Source organism: Choloepus didactylus, chromosome X, assembly GCF_015220235.1.
Source record: "Choloepus didactylus isolate mChoDid1 chromosome X, mChoDid1.pri, whole genome shotgun sequence".
Classification (NCBI taxonomy): Eukaryota; Metazoa; Chordata; class Mammalia; order Pilosa; family Megalonychidae; genus Choloepus; species Choloepus didactylus.
In genome coordinates, this window is record NC_051334.1 from 37,804,762 (window position 1) to 37,821,868 (window position 17,107).

The window sequence follows — 17,107 nt, forward strand, 5'->3', positions numbered from 1 at the left end:
GAGCTAAGAGAAGCTAAGAGAGATGATGCCCAGAGACATTTTCAAGAAAGCCATTTTGAAACACAACCCGGAAGCAAAGAACCAGCAGACACCAGTCATGTGCCCTCCAAGCTGACAGAGGTGTTCCAGACACCATCAGCCATTCTTCAGTGAAGGTATCCTCTTGTTGATGCCTTAGTTTGGACAATTTTGTGGCCCAAGGACTGTAAATTTGTAAGTTAATAAATCCCCTTTATAAAAGCCAATCCATTTCTGGTATTTTGCATAACGGCAGCATTGGCAAACTGCAACAGGGCATATGTGAAAAACCCATAGCTAACATTGTACTCAATGGTGAAAGACTGAAGGCCCTTCCCTCTAAGATCTAGAAGAAGACAAGGATAACCCCTGTCATCGCTGTTACTCAACATTGTACTAGAAGTTCTAGCTGGAGCAGTTAGGCCAGAAAAAGAAATAAATGGCATCCAAATTGGAAAAGAAGAAGCAAAGCTTTCACTATTTTCAGATGACATGATCCTATATATAGAAATCCCCAAAAATCTACAACAAAGGTACTAGAGCTAATAAACAAGTTCAGCATAATGGTGGGATACAAGATCAACACACAAAAATGAGCAGTGCTTCTATACAGTAGTAATGAGCAATCTGAAGAGGAAATCCAGAATAAAATTCCACTTACAATAGCAACTCAAAGAATCAAATATCTAGGAATAAATTTAACGAAGGATGTACAGGACTTGTACACAGTAAACTACAAAACATTGCTAAAAGAAATCAAAGATCTAAATAAACGGAAGAACATTCCGTGTCCATAGACTGGAAGTCTAAATATTATTAAGATGTCATTTCTACCCAAATTGATTTACAGATTCAATGCAACCCCAATCAAAATTCCAACAGCCTACTTTGCAGAAATAGAAAAGCCAATTATAAAATTTATTTGGAAGGGTAAGGTGCCCCAAATAACCAAAAACATCTTGAAAAAGAACAAAATTGGGGGATTCTTACATCCTGACTTTAAAGCATCTTACAAAGCTACAGTGGTTAATACAGCATGGTACTAGCATAAAGATATATTGTCCAATGGAATAAAATTGAGGTTTCAGAAACAGTCCCTCACATTTATAGCCAATTGATTTTTGATAAGGTTGCCAAATCCACTCAACTGGGTAAGAAAAGTTTCTTCAAGAAGTGGTGCCGGGAGAACTGGATATCCAAATGCAAATAATGAAAGAGGATTTCTATCTCATACCATATACAAAATTAACAACTCAAAAGGGATCAAAGACCTAAACTTAAGTACTAGGACTATAAAACTCCTAAAATAAAATGTAGGGAAGTATTTTCAAGATCCTGTGGTAGGCAACGGTTTCTTAGACTTACACCCAATGCACAAGCAACAACAACAACAAAAAAACAGATAAATGGAACCTCCACCAAATTAAAAAGTTTTGTGCATCCAAGGACTTTGTCAAGAAATTAAAAAGTCAACCTATGTACTGGGAGAAATTATTTGAAAGCCACATATCTGATAAGGGCTTAATATCTAGAATATATAAAGAAATCCTACAACTCAACAATATAAAGACAAACAACCCAATTAAAAAACGGGCAAAAGACTTGAATAGATATTTCTCCAAAGAGGATATACAAGTGGCTGAAAAGCACATGAAACCGTGCTCAACATCACTAGGTATTACGGAAATGCAACTTAAAACCACAATGAGATACTAGAATGGCCACTATTAAAAAAATAGAAAATTACAAATGTTGGAGAGAAGAGATATAGAAACATTCACTCATTGCTGGTGGGAATGTAAAATGGTACAACCGTTGTGAAAGACAATTTGGCTGTTCTTCAAGAAGCTAAATATAGAACTACCATATGATCTGGCAATCCCACTACTAGGTATATACGCAGAAGAACTGAAAGCAGGGATTCGAACAGATATTTTCACAGTGATGTTCATAGTGGTGTTATTCACAATTACCAAAAGATGGAAGCAACCCAAGTGTCCATCAACTGAAGAATGAATAAACAAACCGTGGTATATAAATGCAATGGCATATTATTCAGCCATAGAAAGGAATGAAGTCCTGATGCATGTGACAACATGGATGAACCTTTAGGCTATTATGTTGAGCGAAATAAGCCAGACACAAAAGGACAAATATTGTATTATCTCACTGTTACGAATTAATTATAATAAGCAAACTCAAAGAGAATCTAGAATATAGGCTACCAGGAGATAGACTGGGGTTAGAGAATGGGGACTTGATGTTTAATTTGTACAAAATTTCTATTTAGGTTGATGGTAAAGTTGAGGAAATGGATGGTGGTGATCGTAGCACCTTATTGCATGTGTAATCAACAGCACTGAACTACAGAGGGAAATGTGGTTAAAAGGGGACACTTTAGGATATATATATTACTAGAACTAAAAGACAATATAGGACTGTAGAACATATTGAACCCTTTTGTAGACAATGGACTATACTTAATAATACAAGTATAAGAATGTTCTTTTATGTATTATAATAAATATACAATACTAATACAAGGTGTTAATACTAGAGTATTATATAGAAAAAATACACAGAATGCAAATTATGGATGATATAGATAATAGTACAATTTTAATAATCTTTCATCAATTTTAACAAAGGTAACTATTGTTTAAAAGAAGTACAATTATTTTAAAAATGCTATCATCAATTGCAACAAATTTTCACACCAATGTCAGGTGTTGGGGTGGGGAGATAGATGGGAATCCTGTACTTTGTACATATTGTTTTCTAAACACACAACTTCTCTAATAAAAACTAATTAAATAAATAGATAGTTTCATTATAAACCAACAATAAGCAGTGTTTAGACTCTTTTGTATAATTATTATTAGGTATTTATTTCCTTTCTTTATACATATATATCTTTATAAATATATATATATACTTCTTTCCTCCTTTATTCCTTCTTCTTCCTTCTTTGACTCTGATAACTTTATCAAAAATGTTTGTAAAGGTTTGACCTTTTAACTTGAGTGGTTGTAGACAGAAAAAAAATAAACACTGATCCAAGTCCCCTGATTGCACCTTAAACCTGAGAGAGCCTTTTAAGTTACTGGCTATATTAGAGAATTGGCAAGCATTTACAGATAACTCACTACACACCTATCATTAGTCCTGGAGAAAAAAAAATTAGCAAAAAAGCAAACCCAGTTAATGTTCAACTGTTTGTGCTATCACTTAATTAGTCAGGAGGAAAAATACTATGGGAATTTAACTAAACAATCTAACTGGTATGTTGGATGATGCTTTTAAAAATAGTGTGTACTTATCATCAATGTCAATTTAGAGTTGATGAAAAATGGTAACGAGCATGACTCCATGGTAAGGAACATTTATCAACAACTCTTCTGGAACTATGAATGAATAATACTTCTTCACATTCTATATAAGTTATATTTCATGCTACATTAAGAAGGACAGCAATATTTGAATAAGGGACAGGTAGTCTTCTCTGAAGGGTTCTTTGGGGAAGAAGAAAGAGTGTATGGTAGTACCTTGTATTTGCCAACTCCTAGTTTTCCTAACACATACGATTAGATGAGTCCTACCATAGCAGTGGCTTTTTTAAAAAAAAAGGGAGAAAAAGTAGAAATACCAGTAGCTAGGTTATTTCAAAATACTAGAAAGATTTCTGACTTTTTGATACTTCATTTTTAGATTGAAATATAAGCTAGAAATAGTGAAATTATAGATCCTTTCTTTCCTAAGCAATTAAAATTGTGGAATATGTCAATTTTTTAGGATAGAAGCTTTACTGGGTCCTACACTTGCAGGACGAAATTTCTGAGGTTGAGAAGTTGGCCCAAAGAATCTTCTCCCTGAATAAATGAGAAAGTATGGAGCTGAAGATCTGGAGTACTCAGGTATGTAAATTCACATAGTGGACTCTGAGGTGCCCTTTTCTCTCTCACTGTGGAAACGGGAGGAGTCACTCCTGAAAGCATCTCCTGGTGGCAAAAGCACCAGGAGAATTTATTCGGCCTGAATGTAGTCCTGTCAGATTGAATAGGGAAAATGTTTTAAAATAAAGTCTTTTTCTCGGGAGTTTTCCTTCTGGCCTGAGCAGAGTTAAGAGCTTTCAAATTGATACAAATTTCAAAAGGACTCCAGCTTTCAGCAACCTTACCTCTGAGGGCACTCACATATTTTGAGGTTCTAACCCTTGGGATCATTTACATTTGTTTTAAAGCAAATTAAAAGAATAAGAATGAGTTTACAACTTTGTACTTTTAAATATTAAACAATGAATTCCATTTTTCATGATCAGTAACTCCTATGCTGAAGTTAGATACATTATTCCACGTATTATTCATTTTATAATAAAATATACCCAGGCTACTATAAAAATATAACACAAATTCTAATGCATACCTGTTATCAAAGCTGTGTGATTTTCGCCACATGAAATATGATATATTCTCTGATCCTTAACATGCTCAATGACTTTGGGTTCTGATGTTTCAAAAACAAAAGTGCCAAGACCCAACTGACCAAACTGTCCCAGTCCAAATGCATACACTGCTTTCTCTGAATGGAAATGGGAAATGGTCAAATACAAGAAAAGGACTGCATGTAAACAGACATCGTCATCATTACACCTAGAAAAACCGTGACATTCAAGTTTTTAATGAAGTTTAAGTGCCTCTGACAGAAGCACTCATATAAGAATGCATAATAATTAAGTATAAACATTCCAGTGATGAAGGAAGAGAAAAATGAAAAGGGACACAATTTTAAAAATCATGGCATGGGCCTGATTTTATCTTTTGCATATAACCATAAAAGGAATTGCCATAAATGACCCATACTGCTTCTAAGTAAGCAGCACGCATGATGCAAGATATACAGGTGGGTGAACTACCTGAAAGGTCCATATAATCACCACTTCATCTCTTTAGAAAGCATCAATTGTCATTAAGCTAATTCTAGTTGCTGCCTTAAATCAAAATAATGAAGGGTATCTTCCACAGAACAACGCCTTGAAAAGCAGTTAATGGAATAATTTACTTTATAAAACACAATTTCAGAGAATTTGCAAGAGAATGAAAACTTATAATAGAGATGCTCTATTTATTCTTAAGTAAAGCTCCCTGTATCAGGAAATGCAATAATAGTGAAAGAAAGGGATAAAAAGCTCTCCTCTATATTAATATTTTTAAAATGATTCCAAAGGACCTCCAATAAATCAGTAAATATTGATTCATGTATTTCATAGAAATGGAAAACCACAAAAACAGGATAAATGAGTGGTGATGAGAGGGCCCTTTTAGACACACTTAAAGTCTCGCTGCCTACCTCATCCGGAAGGGCACTATTATATTTGTACACATCTCCTTAGTTCAATATGTTGATTCACTCCTGCTACCAGTAGGAAGTGCAAGAGCTTTGGATTCAGGCAAGAACCCAAATCTTCATTATTACTAGCTGTGGCAAATAGGCAAGTTACTTAAATTCTCTGATATAATAACACCTATTTAATAGAGTGCAGATTAAATGAGAAAACATTCACACAGATTTTGAAATGTAATAGGACATTATGTTGTAAATAATATTTTTTCTAAAAAGTAATCATCTAATCAACGCATTCTGACAATGGGGGGTACTGGTGAACATATAACTCTCTATTGTCATGTAATATTACATTATTTCTTTTTCTGTCTGATAAGTAAAGAATGCTTGCTTCTTAAGTAAGACATGTTGATACCACTTCTTAAAGAAAATACGCTATGTCTAGGATATGAAACCACATAGAGGCAATGGCAAAACAGATCACTACTTTAATGTAAAAACTACCATCTCCTAGTTTATTAAATAAGCACACTGCAAATCTCCAATTCTAAATTTTCAATTTAGTAGTAGAACACTGGATAAAACAAAACAAAACAATTACTCCATCATCTCCAGTTGGCCAATAATTATTCTAAATTTCTTGAGCTTTCTGATATTAATTAGCATGTGACTTTTTAGGCAGCATGAATCATATCACAAAAGCTTTGTTTGTTGTTACCCAGTTAGATTTTCTTTCAGGTGCTCAGTATGATGATTAGTAGGACAGTAGTTTCTCTTTTTTTAATGACTTAAGACTACTATTTATCTATGAGAATGCCATATAACAACAAATATAATTTTTGATCATATCACCTTTGTGACATTAAAGTTGTAATTCAATGTTAATAAGTAATACTTTATTAGGAAAACACATTTTATTAGTTGGCTTCAAATCAGTATTGCTCTAATATCACAGAACATATTTGATTTCATGACTAGCAACTTGTTACTTGTTGCCCTGTGGAGACCTTATGTTTTTCCAAACATAATCTGGAAAAATTAAGGTAAATTCTGATTTTCCTTGGGATCCATACTTCATTGTGGACCTCATCTTATAACCAGGATGTTTTTATCTTTTGGTAATGGCTGTGGATAACATACAAGATTGTCTTTATTATTCTGCCTCAGTGTGACCCAAGTTCCAGTCTGACACTTTCTCAACAGCAGTCCATTACTTCCTTGATTCTATGGAGACTCTACAGTCTTTATCAGCACTGCAACCAGCAGTTGTATTTTCTAGCCTATCCTTTTACACTACAGCATGGTCATGTGTAAATATTTAGTTTTAAATAAATTCATCAGCAATGAATTAATTCAAATTAACTTTAATATTTTAATGAATGAGACTCAAATAAGTTTTAAGATCAGACTTATAGAGACACTGAGAACAAAGTGGGGGAGGGCCCCCATAGAATCATCTAATCCAAGTCCTTTCCTTTGGTGAAGGGAATGACCCAGAACAGATGGTAAGCTATTCTTTTCTTAAGATCTCACAAAGTATTTCATAACTCTCTTAACTGTTCAATTTTATATTTAGTCAAACTGATGATCAATACACTCTCTGGGTTCAATTCTTCATCACTTGTGACCAAATATTTAATATTTCTGTTTACTTTGTGCCCCAGAACACAGGGTTTCTCACCAGGGTTGGCTCACAATAAAACTCTCACAGATTCATGGAGAAATGTGAAAAACAGGCAAAGTAGTGAATTTTCCATACAGATAAATTTATACAGTTAAAGGGAGTGTTCTTTATCATAAAATCACTCGCTTTCAATTTTCTTTTGAAAATATCCCTTATTTTATGAAATGATGGTGATAACAGATGGCAATTTTTTGTAATGTCCATATCCAGCCAAATGAAAATCAGAAGCTGGCAACCATCTGTTGGTCCTCATAATTTTTGTAAAAAACCTTACTGGTCTGTGAGAGCCAAAAGTCTGCAAAAATCTGGAGAGAAGAATCAATATCTGGCACCATGGTTCCTAATTTAAAAAAAAAAAACCCCAATATTTGATGTCCATAGAAAGTTAAATGTCTTTAACTACTAAAAGAAAATATCACACCAAGTCCATCTTTTACTGTAAGTATAAATTAAAAGTATCATGGATTATCTTGGTGTTCATTTTATGTAAAAATATTTTTATAATGTATACTTGAGTGACCTATTATTATTATTATATAATCAACATTTGTGCCCTTCATTTTAACCTTGAATTGCCTAATAATTATTTATATGATCTTCGTATAAGCTAGAAAAAACACATAATACATAAAAAATAAGTTGCATTTCTAGCTATAGTGAATTTTCAGATAATTTATAAAGATTAATTTCAAAGTTTAATTCCCAGGATAAATCATTTAAAAATTATATGAAAATTCATTTTAAAATTTTAAAAAATTCTAGACCTCAGAATTATTTCCAAATTTAGGGTGGAGGCTTTGAAAAAAAAGTATTTCAAACTTGGAAAAGATTTCATGTGCAAATTGTAATTCTGGGAAACCAGAGCTTAATAAGCATGACTGAGACTAGAATAAGAAGTTAAGGAAAAACAACACAAAAGAGGCAAATCTGAAGTTACAAAATTGCTCAGTCATCTTGCAAAATTAAATATATCATCTGAGGACTACATTATTCCAAATTTGTCTGGAATACTTACTTTGGGTTACTGAAGATCAGGTGGTGACTTCAGAAAAAGTTCATTTATTTTTGACCAAAAAATCATCATAATAAATTCATACCTGACTGCATTACTTTTACAATACTTATCTAGTAAAATAAATCTAATGCTGAACAAATTTGGGAGCATCAATTTATATTATAAACTTTTAAGTATATTTTAATATACTGACTAGAATCCTGAGAAATGAAATGTCCTACCAAGTTAAGAAATTCAGAAGCCAAAAGTGACATTACTACGAAGGCTCTAACTTTCTTTCCTCATTTACAATTTAAAACCTTAGCACTTTTTAATGAATTACTATAACAGTACTTAAACACCGCAAAAGACAAAGATTGTGAGTAGCATAAAGAAAAGAATTATCCACTACATGTAGAAAACAGCATGAATATGAGGAGCTGCTCCAAAAGAAGGCATTTTAGGAAAAACAATGTCAATTTTAGATAAATATGAAATCCATGCAGAAAATAGTTTATCCTTGAAAATGAGCTAAAAACAATGTTATCTGCTATCATTAAAGGTGTTACAGTCAAGAAAATGTCAATTATGTTAGCCAAAACAATTCAATAAGATTCATATTTTTCCACTTAAAATTTTCTTACACAGGACATAAATGTATATTAACTACAGGAATAAAAGGTGGTGATCTTAACAGAAAGAAATGGAAGGCCAACTCAGAGAATGGGTGAAATTCCCTTAGCAACCAAAGAAGCAGAGAACGCAGCAGCAGTCTGCACACATACCTGTGAGAACTACAGTGTGTCCTCCACCACAAGCTACTTGGATCACCTTCCCGGAAATTCCAGGCACCAGCTGGGGCATTCTGTGATTGGTCAGCTGCTCCGCAGGAAGCCCTAACTTCCCACACTCAGGTTCTCCAAAGGTGTAGAGTTCACCCTCTGCTGTTGAAGGAAAAGAACAGTGATTGAGGATGAAATAAATGTAGACAAAATACTGGTCTTTTTAGTGCACATTCTCATTACAAACAAAAAAAATGGACACAATTACAACTTAATGAATTTGACCTTTTTTGAGATATTTTTACTGTATGGTAAAGAAATGAAACTAGATTTTCTTCCCCCCTTCACTATTCTACCCCAACAATCTTCATGAAGAATTCACCACTATAATTACTAAATAACAACTTGAAAATCAGTTAAGCTGTATTACAAAACATAAAGACTATCTTACTTTCAGTTACTTTTAATTGAAGCAAAAACTAGACATTAAGCACCCATAAGGACATGGATTTTGTCTTGCTCACCATGGTATCACAAGAACCTAGCAGAATGCCTTGTATGTTAAGCATTTGATGAATACTTGTCTAATAAATGATTACTTTTTACAAAACTTGTTTTAAAAAAGCTCATTCATGTGTGGAGACGCCAGTTAAATATGCTAAGTGAATTTAAGACTGCAGATTTTACTATGCTAGATGACACTTCCTCCAGAAAGACTTCCCATTTCAAGAAACTCCTGACATTTAATCACTCCCGTGCCTATACTAACACTATTGATTTGCTTCTGGTGTGAGGAAAGAGAACATAGCAAGTCTGGTTGCTTATGCCTTGCATGTTTCCAAGGGAACCACGGTTAACCCCTGGCCAGCCCCTGGGAATGCGGCCCTTGAAGTGTTCTTTATGGTACAGATTGATGATTTTACTATGTATACTTGGAGCAATGAGCTATGCCTACCAGCTCCTTAGTGTTGCTTTGCACAAACATTGACAGTGTGTACCTGGTTTCATTGCTAGGGCTCTGAGTTTTAGTGGTGTGGCCAGCTGCGAGCAGCATGTGCCTACAGTAACCAGTCCTCCAAGAAAGCCTGGGACCTCAAGACTTGAATGGGCTTTCCTGGGCAGACACATTCCACACATGTCCCTGTAGTTCACTGCCAAAGAGAAATCATGTTCTGTGTGGCCTTGGGTAGGAAGGACTAGGAAACCTATTGTGATACATATTCTTTTTCTGCTACTTTTGCACTGTATCCTTTTCTGTAATCAATCTTAGCCATGAGCATAACCTGCTATTGAATCTTGGGAGTCCTAGAAAATCACAGAACTTAGGGAAGTTGTGGGATATCCAATACCCATGATATGGACCACATAAAAGTTGATTAAACATTGCAAACACAATTATACTGATATTCTGCATGGATCTGCACAGATAATGAACTTTCCTGGGTCACAGTTTTCTATGAAGTATTTAGCAAACACTGGCACCAAGGAGATACTCAGTACCACAGCCACTGAAACTCAGAGCCCCAGTCAGCAACCTTCCCTTTCTTCCCATATAAAACTTCCCATACAAAACTAGTTACAAAGTCCTGATGCATCTCTCTTCCTCTTCTTCTGTCTATAAATTCCTGCTGACCCTGGCACCTTAACTGAGGCCGTCATGAATTTCCACCTAGGCCAATAGTTTTCCAATTGGCTTTCCCACCTCTAGTCTCTCTAAGATGCCTATACAACATCAGATTTATCTTCCAAAAACAAGGGTGTAATTATGAGATTTCATATTAAAAAACCAGTTATCAAGTATAAACCCTGCAAACTGTTAGAGAAGGCCTTCTACACTAGGTCCCCAGCCTTCCTCACTAGCAATATTGCCATCCACTCCTCATGCCAGTGACTTTTTTTTTAGATAAAATTCACATACCCTAACATTCACCAGCCAGTGACTCTGTGTGTGAGTCAGCACCCTCTGCTGAGAATCTGATGAAAGCTCTACCAAAAAAAAAAAGCACATACCAAATTTAACACAGCATTTTGGGGGTTCAGATTCCCTAGGCTCCTTGACCCTTACGTAGGAACCCTTGCCCAAACCTACAGACAAACTCAACTATGCAATAATCTCCAAACACACTATTTACTTGTCTGGCTTTGTATCTCTGCACATGCTTTAACCTCTACCTGGACCGTCCTCTCTTTCCTCTACCTCCCAAAGTCCTTTCCGCCCTTCACGGTCAATCTCAAATTAATCAAATCTCTGAAATATGTCCTGATGCCCCTAAGCAGAAATAATCTTTCTCTTCCTTGATCTCACATAAGGCTCTGCTATCAAATGTCCTATGTTACCAATCATGGTCTGCTGCACATTACAGCTATTGGTATTGTGTGGAGGTTAAGAGCATGGCCTACAGAACTGGACTGCCTTATTTGCATCTGGATTCTGACACTTACAGAGCAATACCAAGCAAGTTATTCAATTGCTGTAAAATGGGAATAAAAGTACCTATTTCACAGGGTTGTTCTTTCATTGGAATAAATGAATCAATACATTAAAAAGCACTTAGGGTGCCTCACACAGTCAGTGCTCAGTCATTATTAGCTGCTACCACATAACCATCTTCCTCATGTGTAAAGGGAGAAACCATGCCAGTGGAAGTTGTTTGGGCCTTTGAAGTCGGAAGACCTGGGTTCAAATTCTGGTTCTGCAACTCAGTTCCTACATCGTTAACCCCTTGTACAAAGCTGTGTTCTAAACTTGTCTCCACATCTGGAATCAGGGACAAGACTACTTCTCCTACAGAGTTATTGTGAGAGTAAATGGAATATATTTGTACTTGAAAATGCTTTGAAGACCGCAGAACTTTATACATCCTGTAGTTAGAAAACTCTAAACTCCTGGAGAGCAGGACTGTCTTAATCATCTAGTGTTATAAGAAACACCCTTTACAAAGACTTGTGTGCGGTAAGCTGCAGAATAATTTCGCACATAGTTAACTTTTACAAATAAAATATTTACCTATAAAGGGTTAGAAAAGATATTTCCTGTACCTATCAGTAGAGCCTTCTTTAATAGCGGAAGGTAGGGCCTTTAATCCATATAAAAATTTAATTCAGCTCCTCTTTCTTATTGATATACAAAAATAAAATAAAATTTATCATACATAACAGAAATAGCTTATTTCATCTAATTTATTTCTACTTTCCTTGAGCCTATTAATTTTGGCAAAATCTGGATTCTCCAAGTTCCCTACCTTGCTCTGATGTACCTTCCCCAGAATTATGACCTTAAGCACCCTGACATGTCTCTACTCCAAAGACTGTGCCATACTTACCTGTCCCCCTGTTCCCAAAACTCCAACTAGTTTACTTATACTCACTACCGTATTTGCCTAGTTCACTCTTTATGAATAACTGGTTGAAATGTTCAGACCCAACCATTAACATCCCAGATGAAAAGACACAGAAATCATGGATGATACTTGAAAACTCACCATATTTTATTTCTAACATGTGAAAACTTAAATACTTTATAAAATTTAGAACATGAATACCGCTTTAAAACACACTAGTATAGCCTTGACTCTTGAAGATGACTGTATAACAATGTAGCTTACAAGGGGTGACAACGTGATTGTGAAACCCTTGTGGATTGTACTCCCTTTATCCAGTGTATGGATGGATGAGTAGAAAAATGGGGACAAAACCTAAATGAAAAATAGGGTGGGATGGGGGGTGATTTGGGTGTCTTTTTATTTTTATTTTTTATTCTGATTCTGATTCTTTCTGGTGTAAAGAAAATGTTCAAATATACATTGGGGTGATGAATGCACAACTATAGGATGGTACTGTAAACAGTTGATTGTACACCATGGATGACTGTATGGTATGCGAATATAGCTCAATAAAACTGAACTTAAAAAAACACACTAGTAGGTTAAAAAATACGTAAGGAGTTTTAAATACAACTATCCTCTTTACAAATGCATTACCAACATGTTTAATAATTATTGCCTGACTTTGTTTTCAAAATACATACATGTATTTTACAAATTTATGTGCTACACGAAAAAGCCCAGTACAGCTATGCTTAAGGCAATAATATTTAACTCTGAACTTACTTGTGAGATCAATTGAGAAGAGCCAGGTGCTAGGAAATCTAAGGGATAGATACTTCCCATCAAGTGAAGCAAATATGGAACAGACGTACCTATATGTGAAGTTAGCATCCCAGAACATGAGGTCTAAACTAATGTTTAAAATTTAAGTCAATAAACTTATTAGCTATATGTCACACAGCTTTTCTGCCTGACCTAATATTTTTATATAATTCTCTTCATATTTTAAGGGTACCTTTTCTCCTTTCTTTCTGAAAATGATCAAATAATAAAAATGGGACTTTTATAATTTCCAACTAATGAAGGTCTTTTGATTCTGCATAAATCGTGAAAGCCAAAATACACACGAAAGTCTGAGTATTGGGAGTAATCTACTTACAGGTAACTCCAGACATGCCATTCTACTTCCAAAAGACTGGCATTCTCCCTCTCTTTCAAAAGCTCTCAGAGCAGTGCTACATATAAATACATGGTTTGCTTTTCCTTCTCACCTCACACACAGTCTGATATATAGGCAAGTACTCCCATTATACATTTATAGCAAAATAAACTGATTGACTTATTGCTCTAAAATGCATTCTGAGCTTCAAGACTAAAATCAGGCTGTAGGTATGAAGGAAATGGAAAATTTGAGGGCATTAAGTAGGATTATAACATAAAAGCCCAGTTACTGTGAATTTGGGTACATATAGGTATAAATAAGGGGCAGAATAAGTGTTCATTTTCTCTCCTGTGGACACATTCCTAAATATGCCACCTCAAATTATTTCTGAATGAGATACCCTACCAACTGGTGGCAGTGGAAACGACTCACTGTCTGGTATTTTCTGAAGTGCAACCAGGAGATCATAATCGGAGGGTTCAACTACATGGGTCCCAAGGCTATTTCTAGTCTCTAGTGCAATCTTCACTATTCCAAGGAGCCCTGGAGTCGAAGGAGCACAGATTCCACAGTGCATTGCTCTTAGTTATCATACAGACAGGTCTGGAGTTGTGGAACACAACTCCTTCAGAAAGAAAGTGTGAAATCAGAAATAGGACTTGCCCTTTCATGAAGAGAATCAATTTTTCTAGGTAACATGTTCAGCATTTTTAAAAAGAATTAAACTGTTCTTTATAGTCTCTAAACTCGACATACAAAGAAAAAAAGAGATTAAGTCTTTTTCCATAAAACATTTTTATTATCTATCATGAAATATGTATTAAGTAAAACCCTTTATGCTTGAGTGACTTTTAAGATTTGTGAAAAGTTGCTTTAAATAATTAAAATAATAAAATAATGGCTAGTGTGAAATTGCTCACAGTTCACAAATTCTATCAGTTGATGTAAATGAATCCACAAAGAACTTCCTAGTTTCTTAAGGTATAAAGCCCAATGCATGCACAGATTATAGATATAGTAAAAAACATCCAACTTCACACCTTAAGTGGGTGAACTATACGGTATGTGGATTATATTGCAATAAAGCTATTTTATTTTAAAAAAAGGCAGAAAAACAAACAAGTTCAAGTTAACATCTGCTGGTTAAATGAACAATTTTACTTGTTTTCCTACTGGTTAAAGCAGAATTTACTAGTCAAATTGATTCTGGCAGTTTCTTAAAACCAAAATATAAGACAATGTTTTTGCTTGGGCTCTTTATTTCTTTGTTTTTTCATTTGTGTGGGTTTTGTTTGGTTTGGTTTCATAAACAAAGAGAGTATCCACTAACCAACCCCAGAAGCCCTCAAGCTAGCCAATAAGGTGGTAGATGGTAATGACCCAAGGAGTGCAACAGATCAACCATTCATTCATTTGCTCCCTCATTCAACAATACTTAGATTATCAATCTGTTCAAGATGCCAGGGATACACTAGCAAACAATGCCACCAAAGTCAGGATTTGGCCCTTCTTGGTGTCATGCTGCTGCCAATTTATTGATAAATCCAAGGGGGACCAGGGGGACTTTCTAAACCTGAATTTGTGGTACATGGATAAAGAGTAAATGTATAAAACAAAGGTTTAGAGAGATGTCTAACAGAGTCCACAAAACTTTTTCCTCTAGGTGTTTTTACTGCTAAAAAATCATCAGTAAGATGGAAAGTAGTGATCATACTTCTCCTATCATTACTAGTATAGATGTAGACTAAAATAGAGCCCAACATTTCAAATATGTTCATTAAGGTAGAAGTAGAAAAGGGAGAAACTGAGGATGCTGACAAAAGTCCCACCAAAGGAAATTCATATCCAATACTGACCTTTTTTCCCATCTATAGTGTTTATCCCTGCCCCTATAATGAAAATTTATGACTTACTTATTGAAACAATAAAAGCAAATTATCAGAACAAGAGTAGAGTAGGTCAAAATATAGAAGCAGCTTGTCCAGAGGTCTTATTTATGACAAACGGTCCAACAAATTTGAGAACCAAAATTTAAAAGGGTTTCTCACATATCAATTTTAGTTTTTCTAACAGACCTCGTATACACTTAAAAAATTAACATTTCAGAGAGAGTTTGAAATTACAAACTCTTATTGTAGAAATGGAGAGATACTGTGACCAGAAAAAAACTAAAATAATTTCATTTCATGGACCAGCAGGGCATTATTTCTACAGAACTGTGGAACGTACGTTATATCGTTCTACTATTAATTTACTAATAACCTAGAAATGAGTGAGAACATGAAAAATCCGAAATATTCTGTCTTACTTGTTACAAAGGCTGAATGGTAATATCCACAAGAGATCCAAGAGATGGATTTCCCAATGCTCACTTGATGAGGCACACACACGTTTGTTACATTTTGTAAACCAATTTGCCCTTCAGAATTGTCGCCCCACATGAAAAGTTCTCCATCCTCTAAAAAGAAAACATAAGAAGAGGGAGAAAGATTTTAAAAGGTATTAGGGTTATCAAGCTATTATATTTCCAAGAGACCATTTATTTTTTAATTTAGAAAAATGATGTGTTTTGAAAGAAAAGTACTACTAAGATATGCATACCAGCTAACTACTTAAGAGTTCCATTTCTATTATGAAATGCTTCTATAATGACAAAGGACAGAGAATAATTTGACTGTAAGTCACTTTAGTCACAACCATATTTTTTAACTCAAAAGTAAAAACAGAATGCCCTTTCCTATAATCACCTTTTCTTATCCTAATGTCTCTAATTGGAAAATGCTTTCCTCCTTTGAAACATCTACTTGGCAACTGAACTGAAAGATAGCACGAGCAGTACTAGACAATCTCTTGGGAAAATCCCAGGTCAAAAATGCTTGGAAAATCTTGCTCTTGAGAACACTGAGGAAATGATGTTTTAAAGAAAGAAAAAAAAAAAAAAAACAAAGAAATGTATTTCACTAATTTTAAAAAATAATTTACACTTGAAAACACAATCTAGCATCAGAGAATGAGTAGCAATATTAGCAAATATAGCATCTCAAAAACAGTTTAATTTAAGTCCTTTCTGGGAAGAGTTTCAAGGTCAGAAAAAGTGAACCAGGAAAAAACATTTAGAAAGGAATTATCAGTACTTAGTTACTTAAATCTTTTAATTAATTTTAAAACTGTTAATCTTTGCAGTAGTTTAATAAAGCAAATAAAATGAAAATTGAAAATAAGAACCAAGAGAAGGATGCCAAAATGCTAACCATAAAAGTCGACAAAACTGAAAGGGAGAGCTACAGATCTGACTCTGGTTTTCCTGACAGCCAGAGCCACACGGTAAGTTACGGAGCTCTCCTGTTGGAACAGAGAAGCATATCAGCAGCTTCTTCAGGGAGACCAAGTTAATCTTGGCCCCAAATTTTTTAAAAATGTCTTACATGAGTTTTTGACAGGCAGTGCAGAAAGATGCAATGGCCATTACAAACTATATTTTTACAACTTATACCACAATGGATTTCTAATGGATGTTTCCGACAGCAATCTTCAGTATAATTTTCAGAACACACAATAAAGATAATATTTAAGAGTATCTAAAGGAGTAGATAGACAGCACAGCTTAGAACTGATTTAACAATTACTTTCTAAATGTATATTTACATCAAAGTCCATATAAGCATAAAATTGTAATATAAGTGATGACTTACAGTTAAAATTTTATTCTCTTCTGAAAATACAGGCTCAATGAAAGAGAACTAAACAGCAATGTTGTCTCCAATTTACTAAAAGTTTCCATTTCCTGGTCTAAAGGATGTA

The 17,107-nt window shown here is 34.6% G+C and overlaps 1 protein-coding gene across 1 annotated transcript in view; it reads right to left on the minus strand.

Annotated features, from left to right (window-relative positions):
- Nucleotides 1–17,107, minus strand: part of RPGR (retinitis pigmentosa GTPase regulator) — a 91,207-nt gene that overhangs the window by 57,721 nt on the left and 16,379 nt on the right. The window contains exons 6-8 of the mRNA XM_037821830.1: nt 15,615–15,764; nt 8,822–8,980; nt 4,441–4,596 (exon numbers count right to left, since the gene is read on the minus strand). Coding sequence (XP_037677758.1) covers nt 4,441–4,596; nt 8,822–8,980; nt 15,615–15,764 — 465 coding nt within the window. The remainder of the gene's footprint in view (nt 1–4,440; nt 4,597–8,821; nt 8,981–15,614; nt 15,765–17,107) is intronic.